Consider the following 15,225-nt stretch of genomic DNA (forward strand, 5'->3'; position numbering starts at 1 on the left):
TAAACTGTCGTATCATTGGTTGGGTAGCAACGAGAGGTCCTAGGTACGCACACGGTGTAACGTACAGGGAGATAGATTCTAAAATCGCGAGGTAAAATTCGCCACACATAATGATTAGTCTAGCTAGCTCCTCCCACTAAGCCCGCCTAGATACGATGAGAAGCCGGTTGGTTACACAATAATTCCTAGTAGCTGTATGTATTTCTAGTTGTTATTGTTGTATTTCTTTTGATTTGTCATTTAAATCCTACATTCATTTTATATTACAGTCTGAAAAATGCGACATCTGAAAAAAACCGGGACAAATTCAATTACCCTAAACGTTTAAGGGTTATTTAGAAGTTTACTAAGGGATATTATTTTTTTATATTTAAGGGTTTTCTAAAATGGTTCCTAGGGCCAACTATAAATTCTAAAGAGACGGATGGATACCCAGCTACGTTTTTCGTCTCTAATGATAAATTTAATGGATTTTTCCATGAAAGTAGAATGCTATGGGAAAGAAAAACTTTTAAATGAATTCTTAAGTTCAACTAGATAGTGGTTTCAAAGAAAAAAAACCTCTTAAAAAGAAAACCAATTTTTCGCAAAATTAAACAAGACCCTAAATTAATGGTGGGAAAAATAATAAAAAAAAAATTGGACAGAAAGGGGGCGTGGCTCTATTATTAAAACCCTATAGAAAAAAATTACATCTTTTTCAACAAGTAGTCGCGTGAAACTAAAATTCTACCGAAATTAATATTTAATTTAATGTAAAATTATTGATTCTTTCTGAAATTAATATTATTTCCATAATTAAAGGTCATTGAACGAAAGATTGATATAGCGACAAGTTAACTTGAAACCAAATTAACATTAAATAAACCGGTTTATAATGGAAAGTCACTTTCAAGTTATGTTGTCGCGATTAGAGATTTCGGCGTCAGGTTAAGATGGAATTGATTTTAACCTTAGGAATTTAGGATGTATGAGGAATATCTTTCCAGGTTAAGTTGACGGTATTGATCGTAAAGAATTTAAATGATGGAACGTACTCAATTTGGGATGGAGGAAATTGGATAAAAGGGATGTGGCCAATGCCGCTTGCTAGAATTCAAAGTTGTTTTTAATTAAGAGCTTCTAAGATCATCTTCGTCTCAGACGTGATGTCACGTGCTAACGCCTTCTAAAAATATCCTGATTTTTGCCAAATTTCTTTAGCTCTGTTTGCCTTTTCTTTGAAAACTTACACCAAATATTTATTAGAGTGTGATATAATTTTTTTTTCTTATTTTATTCGATATAAGCAAATAGAGGTCGAGATAAATTCGTTACAAGTGAACAGAGGTCGAGATAAATTCCTTATAAGTAAATAGAGGTCGAGAGAAATTCGTTATGAGTGAACAGAAGCCGAGATAATTCGTTATAAGTGAACAGAGGTCGAGATAATTCCTTATAAGTGAACAGAGGTCGAGATAAATTCGTTATGAGTGAACAGAAGCCGAGATAATTCGTTATAAGTGAACAGAGGTCGAGATAATTCCTTATAAGTGAACAGAGGTCGAGATAAATTCGTTATAAGTGAATAGAGGTCGAGATAAATTCGTTATAAGTGAATAGAGGTCGAGATAAATTCGTTATAAGTGAATAGAGGTCGAGATTACTTCGTTATAAATGAACAGAGGTCGAGATTACTTCGTTATAAATGAACAGAGGTCGAGATAACTTCGTTATAAATGAACAGAGGTCGAGATAACTTCGTTATAAATGAACAGAGGTCGAGATTACTTCGTTAAAAATGAACAGATGTCGAGATTACTTCGTTATAAATGAACAGAGGTCGAGATTAGTTCGTTATAAATGAACAGAGGTCGAGATTACTTCGTTATAAATGAACAGAGGTCGAGATAAATTCGGTTTAAGTGAATAGAGGTCGAGATAAATTCGGTTTAAGTGAATAGAGGTCGAGATAAATTCGTTATAAGTGAACAGAGGTCGAGATAACTTCGTTATAAATGAACAGAGGTCGAGATTACTTCGTTATAAACGAACAGAGGTCGAGATAAATTGGTTATAAGTGAAGAGAGGTTGAGATAATCTCGATAATATACTATGAACTTCGACAGAAACAACTTTAAAACCAATCAAAAACCTTTAAAATAAATGTGACAGATTTTGTTAAATGTCTTGGTTCCATCGGAAGCAAGCAAGGAAGCATGTATACTATAGCATCTATCGCGAATTTGCGACATCCCCTCAAAAAGGACACACAGAGGACAGGACACAGGACATAAGGGAATGGGATAGATCGGACAGAAAAGAAAAAGAAAGGTAAGGTGGGGCGTCGTCGGAGGGCGGCAAACAACAGTCCATTGTCAAGAACTTTCAAAAACTTTTCAAAAGAAGAAGGTAGAGACGAGTAGAGGGAGAAACAAAACTTCTCCCCTTTTAAAAGTGGACAACTAAAAGCGCCACCAACGTGTACAAAACGCCAACAAAAATTTAAGGCAAAAGTACCAAAAAGGCTTAAAGCACCTAAGCCTTTGTCATCCCATTTTTTCCCCCACCCAAGACCCACCAGGCAACAGCGGAAGGCAGCTACTGCTAAGCCTAAAACCTCACTAAGAGAGTGTCTTTTGGCGGGAGTCTGAAAATTGACAAAGATAACGGATAAAACGCTCATGACGTCACTCAAAACGCCAGAAAATGAAGACATTATGACGTTTTCAAAAGTGCTAGATAGCGTTGGCGGGAAAACTGTTTTTTTACTTTCCCGTAATCTTATTGGACGCGTCATCGTATCGTATTAAATTCCCAATTTAGGCTTAAGTCTTCCCTTCTTGAAACTGAATGAAAACTTTTAATTGACTTAAGCCTAATTAGGCTTCTTGACGACTTTGAAACCGGAAATGTCCAAGGTTGAATTATTGTACAAATCGAATTTTGATATTTGATTAGTAGTACACAATCTTTAAATCCTTGTAAGGTTAATAATAAGTAGTTAAGCCTAGAATTAGTGTAAACACTTTAAACCAAACACAATCAATGGAATTATATGTACAATTTCCTTGTCTGTGCTAAGCCTATCCAGGAATACATACAGCTACTTGGAATTATTGTGTTCCCATATTTTCAATTCTAATTTCTATGACGTATTTTTAACTGTAATTTCATTGGTTTGTAGCAACGCCAGTTCCAAGGTGCGCAAGACGCAAGATGCAACAGGCGAGGCAAAATTCGTCATACATAATGATTACTCTAGCTCCTCCCACAAATCGCGACTAGATACGTTGAGTGAAAATGAATGTAGCATAATGATTCCTAGTAGCTGTATGTATTTCTGGCCTAACTTTTAATAAATTTAACAATTAAATCTAAATTATTTTTAGATTTGGGGAAGAAATGATGACAATACTTACTCGAACACGACTATGCGAACTACCCATAATTTGAAAGTCTATCGACGGGCCACGGGCCCAAACGAGCGGCCAATTGAAGGCCGCAATGATGCACAATAATTGGAGCAGAACATCGTGTCAAAAATATTTCAAAGTCACTAACCTCCTAATTACGTTCACAATGGATTTAAAATCAAATTTCTAATTGAAAATCTTGATTTATTCCTTGAATTTTATTATTATTATTTTAATTTTTGGAAACTGGTTTTATAATCAGTTATCTTATAGAGTTTTGTCCGTAAGATAGTATTTTGGTGGCTTGGATTTCATCATTAACAAATAAATAAAATTACTCCCCCCTCAATAACTACTACCTCCAAATTACTCCCCCCTCAATAACTACTACCTCCAAATTACTCCCCCCTCAATAACTACTACCTCCAAATTACTCCCCCCTCAATAACTACTACCCCAAATTACTCCCCCCTCAATAACTACTACACCAAATTACTCCCCCCTCAATAACTACTACCAGAAATTACTCCCCCCTCAATAACTACTACCAGAAATTACTCCCCCCTCAATAACTACTACCAGAAATTACTCCCCCTCAATAACTACTACCAGAAATTACTCCCCCTCAGTAACTACTACCAGAAATTACTCCCCCTCAATAACTACAACACCAAATTACTCCCCCTCAATAACTACTACACCAAATTACTCCCCCCTCAATAACTACTACACCAAATTACTCCTCCCTCAATAACTACTACCCCAAATTACTCCCCCCTCAATAACTACTACACCAAATTACTCCCCCCTCAATAACTACTACACCAAATTACTCCCCCCTCAATAACTACTACACCAAATTACTCCCCCCTCAATAACTACTACCAGAAATTACTCCCCCCTCAATAACTACTACCAGAAATTACTCTCCCTCAGTAACTACTACCAGAAATTACTCCCCCCTCAATAACTACAACACCAAATTACTCCCCCTCAATAACTACTACACCAAATTACTCCCCCCTCAATAACTACTACACCAAATTACTCCCCCCTCAATAACTACTACACCAAATTACTCCCCCCTCAATAACTACTACACCAAATTACTCCCCCCTCAATAACTACTACACCAAATTACTCCCCCCTCATTAACTACTACCAGAAATTACTCCCCCCTCATTAACTACTACACCAAATTAATCCCCCTCAATAACTACTACCCCAAATTAATCCCCCTCAATAACTACTACCCCAAATTACTCCCCCTCAATAACTACTACCCCAAATTACTCCCCCCTCAATAACTACGAATGAACAAGTTTCCAAAAAAATAATAAAATCCAGAAATAATTCAAAAAAATCTTCATATTAACATACCACCACAATGTAATTTCAACCTATCAATAATAACAACATGTAGAGTTGAACAACCGACCGGTGTGATTAAAATTACAACGTGTAACTTGAACTGTTATTCAGTAATGAACAATTAATTAAAATTAGACCCTAGACGTTCGTACCAAAAATAAAAAAAAAATTAAAACTAATAAATCAAAAACACCTTTGTAGCTAAATTTGAGCCGAAACACCGGGACGGTTCAAGATACAACTTCGACGAGGTCCGAATTTGCGATCAATAACCACACATCGCGTTTTCGCTACGAAAATACACCAACACCGCCTTGAGAAGAACGAAGCGATAGTCGATAATCATCTATTTAATCGATTAATTTTAATCGCAATTAAATTTAATGTACTGTTTAAAGAAAGATAAACATTTTCCGAGACGTTCAGACAATACTCTAGATTGTAAAAAGGGGTTTTATAAGAAATCACAGGTAAGATGTGTACTTAAAATAGCGAAATACTGTGCTGAGAGAGTGGAGCCTAGCCTATTGCCGTCGGGGTCATAGGGCATGCGCAGTGAAGAACCCGGCGAGACTGAATTGAGAGCATGCGTAGTATGGTACGTTCAAAAAAGGAGAGATGGCTAGCTGGGCTTTTGTCTGAGAGAGAGAGAGAGATCTAAGGTTGAGATTTTTATATCAGATGGTTAAAGGAATGGGCTTTTATTAAGTGATTTTAATAGAGTTAAATGTGAGCTACAAAATGGGCCAAGGAAGGTCCAAATTGGACTGAAATTACGGAAGTTAATAAGGTTTATAAGTAATTTAATTTTTTCAAGAGTATATCTATTAAGATTAAGTTTCGGGTTAATTACTGGGTTTGTGGTAATTAAAGGATAAAGGAAAATGTGAGCTACAAGACGGGTCAAGAAAGGTCAAAATTGGACCAAAAATAACGAAGTTATGAATATTTAATTAACTTAAGAAGAGAGGTCTGATTAATTTTATATTTTATTTGTAATGTTTAAGAAAAATTGCTGTTTTATTATAATATTAGAATTGAGTAATATATGAGCTACAAAATGATTCAAATAAAGTAAAAATCGGTTAAAAATTAAGGGAAATATTAAAATTTAAATAAACTTTCAAATTAACACTAACTAATATTAAAATTTATGTGAGAAGTTTCAGCAATATTTAGCATTTACAATAACTCTAAAATAGACCAAAAATTACTGTACAAAACAATCCAAAAATGGTCGAAATCCATCAAAAAACAACGAAGTTATGAATTTTTAAACAATCAACCTTTCATAAAAAAAAATATACCGCGTTGTGTACACACACTTTTCTTTTCTTTCTTTATAACCACTCACTATAAAATAAATACCACTTACACTCAGTTATAAATTCTTAATAATAATATTGAATTAATAAATCACTACCTCAACCATATCATCTATTACAATATGCCGGAAGAACTAGAGACCTGAGGTTTTGCCAAAGCAAGCAAGCAAGCAAGCGCAAGCTGAAATTTTGAGGGATTTTTTTTTACCTCACAATTTTCTTATGGCAATCTAGTTCAATGCTTGCTTTACCTTACAAAGTACAAAATAGAAAAAGTACGTAAAAAAAATTCTAACGTATTCACATCATTTTGCGTTTTTTTTATTTTTTTCTTGAGGGGGGGTTATTTTTTTAACAAGGAGTCCCTCCATTATTGCATGGTCTTAACATTGCCTTATTTCTAAACAATAAATATATAGGACATTAAAAAAGAGTAAAGGCTTAATTCACATTAAGGAATTTAATTTGATTTAATTTTAAACATTTGTTATTTTAAATTTAATTTTAATTATCAGCATTTAATTATTCAATTAAAATCAATTTTTAATTACTTTCATTAATTTTTAAAGACGTAGGGTGAAGATGACTTCCAGGCTGAAACTACCTAATGTTAATCCTACGAGCGCCTGTAGAAATGTTTTTCCTGCTGCACTTCGATGTTCAGGGAGAAACACCCATCCAAAAATAAGTGTTTTAAAGATAAAAATTCATAACTTTCTGATTAATTGCCCGATTTTGATGTAATTTGTCTCATTTTGTAGAGAAAATTACGCTCTACACGAATATTTTATTTAAAATTTTCCAGCTTTAAAAATTAACCCTTTAAACGTAAAGGGAAAACATACAAAAAAGGCTTTAAAATTTTAAAAATTCATAACTTTCTGATTTATTGCCCGATTTTGATGTAATTTGTCTCATTTTGTAGAGTAAATTACGCTCTACAAGAATATATTATTCAAAATTTTCCAACTTTAAAACTTAACCCTTAATCCCTTAATTAAACGTCAAGGCAAAAAAGACGAAAAGGCTTGCAAATTAAAATTCACAACTTCCTGTTTTTTCATCCGACTTTGATGTAATTTATTTCATTTTGTAGCCAAAATTACACTCTTTACATGTATACTACTTAAAACTATCAAAATTTAAAACTTAACGCTTAATTAAGCATTAAATCAACCCACCCTGAAAAGAGAAAAAACTTAAAAACTTGTAACTTTCTAATTAAGAGACCGTTTTGACATAATTGGGCTGATTTTCTTCCCAAAATTAAACTCCCAATTTAACCCTTAAAACCAAACCAGACTTAAAAAAGGAAATAAACATTTCAAAGACATGAACTTCAGTTAAAAAAACCCTTAAAAAATCTGTGGAATCTACATCCTTATAAAGTACAAAATGATAGATCTAAAAACGAACTCGGGGTTTTATTTTTGGCTCGATGTAGTCCCAAAAATAAAACGTATTTTTCTAAAAAGATTTTTAGGGAAAAAGGTTTGGCCTTGCCGGGAGGTCCAGTCAATATTTGAACCTTTTCTGTTAGCCCAAAACGGTTTGAACATAAATACACGGTATGGCGCCTCAAGCTAAAATAGCTGCTTATACAGTTCTGCATAAGTTCATAAGATATGTTCAATATAAGTTTGTTGAATAAATATCTGGTCATGACAAACTGAAAGGGGCTTGTAATTTTGAAGTCATAGATTCGAGGAGGTAAAGCGAGGGAGGCCTGGTGAGTGAGTGGGGCGCTGCTGTCAAACGGGGCTTAGTAATGCGGACTAAATAGGAGTGCCTAGATGGAATAGGTCCTAGCTGCAAAATTAATTAACCACCGCCGAGTGTACTTAGGACTTCAATTTAATTCTCGCTTTCGTCGTTCTCCTTCTCGAACTAGTTATCTCGAGCTGCTGTAAGTCTCTCAGTAGCATTACGAATCGTATAGGTAGTGCATGTATACTTATGGATCGAACATATCACTTATAAACTTATGGTTCTGTCAAACTAGTTTTGGTTGCTTTCTCCAGAAAGTGATTTTGTTTTTAAGTGCGTTCGAAATTTATGTGACATAACTACTTCGATTTTGTTCGATTTTAAAGTTAGTATAATAAGTTATAAAGAAAAACGGTTTGTTTTTTAGACTTAAAAACAGGCTTTTAAAAACATGTATTAAACACAAAAATCCAATGACAGTGAAGTAGTGCTCCAAAAAGGACCGAAGTAAATGCAGTGCCGTTTTTGAGTCAAAATTGTTCTATGACGATTTGCATTGGACATTGTAGTGTTTTACCCCGATGACCCCTGATGCTAATTAATTAAGGGTCATCCTTAAAACACTCCTCCAAATTTGAAAATTAAATGACGCAAAATCGTTAAGATTTTCATTATTATTAGTCATATCAAAAGCAAATAGAATTAAGTAGAAAGTGAGGTAACGTTAAAATACTTCGTCTACTTCGCAAATGATAAACAGGAATAAAAATATTATTATAAATGGATATTGAAACGTTCTTAGGTAGTCTTATATCGGTTCCAGAAAACCACCATATGCAAAAATATATAGCCCTAAACTTATTCTTAAAAATATTTTCCGCCATTTTTACCAAGCGTCATCTGTTTATATTGCAATATATCCCAGCTGTTACCTAAAAGGGTTCATACAGCATCGGTAACTTCTGTGGTTGAAATGTTTTCATATTTAGTTGGGTGGAAATATATTTCTCCGTCGGTCCGTAAATAACGCGTCTTAGTTGTCAGTGCATATAGACCAAGGCTTAGTATCAAGTTAAGTTGACGTTCCAACTATATAAGTGTACTTAACTTGATACTAAGGTGAACCTTCTTTTTAACTGACAAGTATAACACGGGGAGTATACGTTCTAATGGATTATTTGGCCCTGGGCCGCTTTGGTGCATTGTGTTTGTCTGTCTGTCCCATGAGTGTTTTAACCAAATTTACTATCTAGGTGTATTAAAAATGAATGTTATCTTAGAAGGGGTTTATTTCTTAAACAAATGGGATACGTATTTCGTTGCGTCTTTCAACGACGTTTCCAAAAAGTACTCACACAATATGGTTATGAATATTTAAAATTTTGCCGATTTACACGCCCCTGGCGATTAAAATTGGTCAAATATTTTAATGCTGATCAAATATAGGGTTGTTTATACTCGAACGAAAACTACGGTCGATATCAATTGAACTGTGGTATTTTAAAATATTTAATTTTTAATATATAATCAGTATTAACGAATTACTCCCTTATATCGATTAAAATTAATTAAATTTTTTTCATTAAGATTAAACCTAGGGTTGTTTGTACTCAATACAGCGCTCTCGTCGATGCCAATTCAATTATGATATTTATTTTTTTAATTTTTAATATATAATCCATAATATTGATTTATAATATCATGTTCATTAAAAATGATCAAAATTTTTAATTATGATTAAACCAAAGGTTGTTTTTGCTCAATACAACGCTCTCGTGGACACCAATCCAATTATAATATTCAAACTTCTTAATTTTTAATATATAATGCATAATATCGATTTAAATGACCATGTCCATTAAAAATGATTATATTTTTTAATTATGATTAAACCTAAGGTTGTTTATACTCAATCGCAAGCTCTGAATGATACAAATACAACTATGACACTTAAAATATTTAATATTCATCCTATAATCCGTTCTAGCTGTTTACAAGCTGATACTTAATAAAATTGAAATATTCTGAAAAATTCAATAAAAGATATAAAAATAAAGCTCAGAAAGGCGTAATATTTATTTTATTTTGCTTAGACGCGCAATAGAAATGCAAATAAAATTGGAATATATTTTTTTATATAAATTGTTTTATGTATTCGAAAGAATTTTATTCGCTTTTCTTGAAACGAAAAACAGGTTTGCGGTTTAGAATTTCAAAGGTATCGAATTGCTAGATCATTATTTTTCAAACCGAGTATCGATTATATCCGAGGAAACCTGACCCTTAAAAATTTAAGCCGAAATATATTTATTTATCTTGAACTAATAATTATGTAAATGATTTCAATATAATTAAAGAAACTAGCTTCTACTTTAAGTCGTCATACCCTCTGAGCTAAAACCGGAAACGGTTTCACGAAGCGTTTTCTGGCACTTCCGGTTTGCTGGAAGCAAATCGAGGCTCCCTACATATTACTTCCGTTTGCTAAAGTTTCCGTTGTCGGTGGTACTCGGTTTATTGGAGCGAATGTTAATCGTTAACTAGACAAGGGGGCGGTACGAAAATTTGCATATTACTGGGAAGTGTTACTAAAGACACCGTACTTAAAACATCAATTTAGGGGTAAACCTTTGTAGAAAGAAGTTCGGTAACACCACCGTTGAATTTGTATCGCGGATAGCTTTAAAATGAACACAAACAACGTATACGTAGCGTCAAAATAAAACTGACCAATCACAGACTATACTATAAATTAAAATTGACCAATCAGAGACGAGATAATATAAACCCACGCTCCAGGTATTTAAAATAAAGGTAATCACGCCAGGAATACGATGATCTACATGCCACTAAAGGTAAAATTACCTATCCTTGAAAAAGACGCAAAATAGCTAACCCTAACTATAAATTAAAATTAACCAATCAAAAACGAGATAACGTAAACCCATGTTCCAAGTACTTAAAATAAAGGTAATCACGCCAGGAATATGATGATCTACACGCCATTGAAGATAAAATAACCTATCTCTCAAAAACACGCAAAATAACTAACCCTAAAAAAATATTTTTTAAAGGAGATAAAAATATCCTGTATAAATCTCCTATTTCGAAAGAACCATCCTCCCAAATAGACTCTTACTAGAAAAAATATCTGCTAAGTCTTTTATCGCGTGCTGAAAAGCGTACGGTTCCATCTGAGGCGAACGGAAAAACTTAAAGAAATTGGAAGCATTTTCTTCTCGTTTCGCAATCGATCCGTCGAATCTTACATTTCAATAAGTTCTCCGAGTTCAAAGAAATTTAAGGCACCTACATTTAATCTAAAACATATTAAAAAGCAGATCCCACCATATATCCTTGGGACTTCAGTACAATATAATCGAGAACAGCCCAAACATTGTAAATTTAAACCCCATTTCTAAGAAATTTAAAATTCACGTAGGATTTTCATGACCTAAGGCCAAGGCTTAAGACGGGTTTTAAAGTATTATTAAAACCTAAAGTTTAAAATTAGGCTTAGGTAATTGAATTGACCTTTAACAGTAAACATCCCCGTTGATACAAAAGGTCAAACTCTTTCTAATAAACACTACTTTGAATTAGATTATTAAATTTAAACCCTCAAAAAATATTTTTATGAATGACCTTTTATGACCTTAAACCTTCCAGAATTATTTAATAAAATCCTGTCTTGAGTATACATAATAAAATAAAAGCTTATATGAATCTGCAATCCAAATCCAATTATTAACCCCAAAATAGCCTCCCCCCAAAACATTGCTTAAGTTTTCTCAAATGTCCTTGACCTTTTTAATCTCAAAGTTCACTCAGATGATCTTAATAAAAACCTGCCTTGTATATACTCTTATTAAAGCCCAAAATAATCTGAACCCAAATACGTCACTCTATTTAACATAGCAGCAACCGTATAGGCACAAAATCATAAAATCAATACTACTAAATCTGAACTAAATTATGAAAATAATAAAAGTCACCATAAGAAATGTTTTCTAAAATTAGAACCTAGACTAGCCTTCTTCATTTATAATTCATTCAATAACAAAACACCCAAGTCAACCCACGAAATGGTTACCGACAGATGGCGGGCAAAACATTATGAAAAATAGAAAAAAGAATCGATATTTCGAAAAGGGATAGTGGAAATGAATTTCAAATACTATCAGGTTTTAGTTTTAAATCCTTTTTCAATTTTTAATATCGAAAATGGGAGAACAAAATAACCGATAGGGTATGTATGACCTCATAACTGTGTCGCCTTCTAAATGGCAGTAAAAATATACAACTAACTCCATCTATGGACTAATTTATTAGAAATTTTAACTATTAATTAAAGAATTGGTGAGGAAATTTTCCAGCCCCCTTTAACTCTTACAATCTAATCTACACAATAAAGACAAAATTATTATTAAAAAACACTATATTTCAATTCAAAATTTAAAAAATTCTGCTTAACATGCGACTACCCCTTTAGTCCAACATATATATATGTAATAACTTCCGACACTCATCAGAGCTCGGGTTACTATAAATAAATTAGTCTCTTATTAAAAACCGTTCCCTAATATCCGTTAGTTTGGGCGGGGCGTGGTCCATGCAGAAACAAAAGTCGCCCCGCGTTAAGTGTTTTCGGCGTCCCCAATGACGTCATCATATGTGTTTTTACCTCCCCCCCTCCCTCCCAAAGCCAACGTAGGCGTCAAGAACGTCTTGACCGAAGGAAGCCTTTTTGACACGAAATTTTTATTGCTCCTGAGGTAGGAAAGGAAAGTTTTATTATTGTATGGTTTCTTAACCTGTAACGCGTCCCTTGTGAAAATATTTACGTTATGAACCTGAGTGACGTTTTAGGTAGGAAAAAGGCGGGGAAAACTAGAGGAAAAGAGCGGGAAATCACTTAATAATTGCAGAGTCTCGTAGGGTCTTGACGTTTCTGATAAATATGTATAGACAGAAACCCTTGACTTGCAGCTATATTTTTTATTTATTATTATTCTATTTTATTTTATTTTCTAGTTATGGATTTTTAAAGAGAGATTTTTAGAGTTTCGCCTGTAAGGTAGCTTCACTGTGGACATTGGTGTGCAGCGGGTGAAACAGTTCTACAGGCGCTGATTGAAAATGCATGGGGTTGTTTCAGCCTAAATGTTGGCTTTCCCCGTTGACACCGTAATGGATATAAATAAATTAACCAATACCGATATCGATGTTTTACTGGAATTAATACCCATTTTAATAGATTATTTAACACGATAAAACCGATATATTGTTAAAATAACCTAGAAATTATTAAATTTGCTTGAACTATTTGGGGTTAGGCCTATAATTAAAGTATTTAAGACTTGTACAAACAACTTTTTATAACAGCAAATAACAGTCCAAAGTTATAAATATTTGAGGTAAATAAGCTTATAAATTTCAAACTTTTAAATGTGTAAATAGACTTAACAATTTAAAAAGTTTTTAATGCGAAAATAAGCTTAACAATTTCAAACTTTTTGATGCGTAAATAGACTTAACAATTTAAAACGTTTTTAATGCGTAAATAAGCTTAACAATTTCAAACTTTTTGATGCGTAAATAGACTTAACAATTTCAAACTTTTTGATGCGTAAATAGGCTTAATAATTTAAAACTTTTTTTGACGCGTAAATAGGCTTAATAATTTAAAACTTTTTTTGACGCGTAAATAGGCTTAATAATTTAAAACTTTTTTTGACGCGTAAATAGCCTTAACAATTTCAAACGTTTTTGATGTGTAAATGGCTTAACAATTTCAAACGTTTTTGATGTGTAAATGGCTTAACAATTTCAAACGTTTTTGATGTGTAAATGGCTTAACAATTTCAAACGTTTTTGATGTGTAAATGGCTTAACAATTTCAAACGTTTTTGATATGTAAATGGCTTAACAATTTCAAACGTTTTTGATATGTAAATGGCTTAACAATTTCAAACTTTTTGACGTGTAAATAGCCTTAACAATTTCAAACTTTTTGATGCGTAAATTGGCTTAACAATTTCAAACTTTTTGATGCGTAAATGGGCTTAACAATTTCAAACTTTTTGACGTGTAAAATAGGCTTAAAAATTTCAAACTTTTTGACGTGTAAAATAGGCTTAAAAATTTCAAACTTTTTGACGTGTAAAATAGGCTTAAAAATTTCAAACTTTTATTTGTGATAAGTCCTCTCCATACACAAACTAGGCCTAATATTGCATACATAAATTAGATTATTAAAAAAGGGTTTTAACAACATCACAATCCAATTAGATCAAACTACCTCCCAGTACCTGGAAAATTTTCCTAGGTCTTTACAACACCTATTCGCAAACAAAACAAACACAGACTATATAAATGATTATTGCGTTAGAAAAGAAAAAAGAAAAAACACAGTAATAACTAGATTAACAAGGATACATAAGAAAACAAGGAGTTGTTGGAGAAATAAATTGAGAATGCCTAGCTCAAATGACCCTCATTCTCAGCTAGAGCTAACCCTAACCTAGACCAAGGCCTAGGCAAACCAATCCTACCATTAATTCTTATCAAAGACTTTGGTGTTCACTAGTTTATTTCAGGCACATCCTAGGCCTAGGCCTTGGCGATGGGATGACGCGGCGAAATAATGGACAAGGAGAGAGGGCGTCATAATCGGGGAAATGGACCAAGGGTAAGCTAGTGGATCGGTCACCAAAAATAAACCTACCCTTTTTTTAATACGCCGTTAAGCCTTGGCAGAGGTAAAAATTGTCCTCGAATGCAATGAACGGCTGACCTTTCGCGAGTAACGGTAAAGAAAAATTTAATAGTCGTTTTGGTAAAAAAAAACGTGAAGGATTGATACAATAGACCTGGAGTTGAAAGCTTTATATTAAGTTTAATAACCTCATATCATTTTAAACTACAATAGGAAATAGTTTAATAGCATCTTAATGCTCTTTGGTAAATAAATAAACTTGGAGCTAGGGTTAATACAATAGAACTAAAGTTGTTAAGTGCTTCTTCATCATGAATAAATCTAAGCTCATTTTGAATTAAACAACAAAGGAATTTAATTAAGCAAGGAGGATTGATATAAGGTAGAACTGGAGTTGATACTGTACGCAGTTTCAAATTAAGTTTATAGGAATTTAATCAGGGTTAAATTAAATTAAATGAAACTCAATTTAGACCATTTTTTGACTCCAATTCTACTGTATAAATTGCCAACAGGCCTATTTAGTGGGTGTGGTCCTCAAAGACTAGGTTAAAGCTTTTAGGGTCTAAAATCGTATAACGATCCAAAAATCTCTCCCTAGAACTGAAGTCGAGGCAAGGCGCGTTTTTGAAAATTCAGCTTCCTAAAAATAGTCGATTGATTTTTGAGGATGTCCAAGGCCTACTACTACTGTCACCACCATCACCAC

General features: G+C 33.2%; 1 protein-coding gene across 6 annotated transcripts in view; it reads right to left on the bottom strand.

The window, feature by feature from the left end:
• The window catches only part of LOC149615736 (cGMP-inhibited 3',5'-cyclic phosphodiesterase 3A-like), a 77,434-nt gene that overhangs the window by 11,549 nt on the left and 50,660 nt on the right, over nt 1-15,225 (bottom strand). The window contains exons 1-2 of one of the 6 annotated variants that reach the window (XM_089856055.1): nt 4,776-4,844; nt 3,402-3,546 (exon numbers count right to left, since the gene is read on the bottom strand). The exons of the other annotated variants lie outside the window; for them this stretch is intronic. Of the exons in view, the coding sequence (XP_089712181.1) occupies nt 3,402-3,428 (27 nt within the window). The 5' untranslated portion in view covers nt 3,429-3,546; nt 4,776-4,844. Of the gene's footprint in view, nt 1-3,401; nt 3,547-4,775; nt 4,845-15,225 lie in introns of those variants that run through there. 6 annotated transcript variants of the gene reach the window in all.

The sequence above is a fragment of the Phalangium opilio genome, unplaced genomic scaffold (assembly GCF_054372755.1).
Source record: "Phalangium opilio isolate 3A_F unplaced genomic scaffold, DU_Popi_V2 ptg000217l_1, whole genome shotgun sequence".
Classification (NCBI taxonomy): Eukaryota; Metazoa; Arthropoda; class Arachnida; order Opiliones; family Phalangiidae; genus Phalangium; species Phalangium opilio.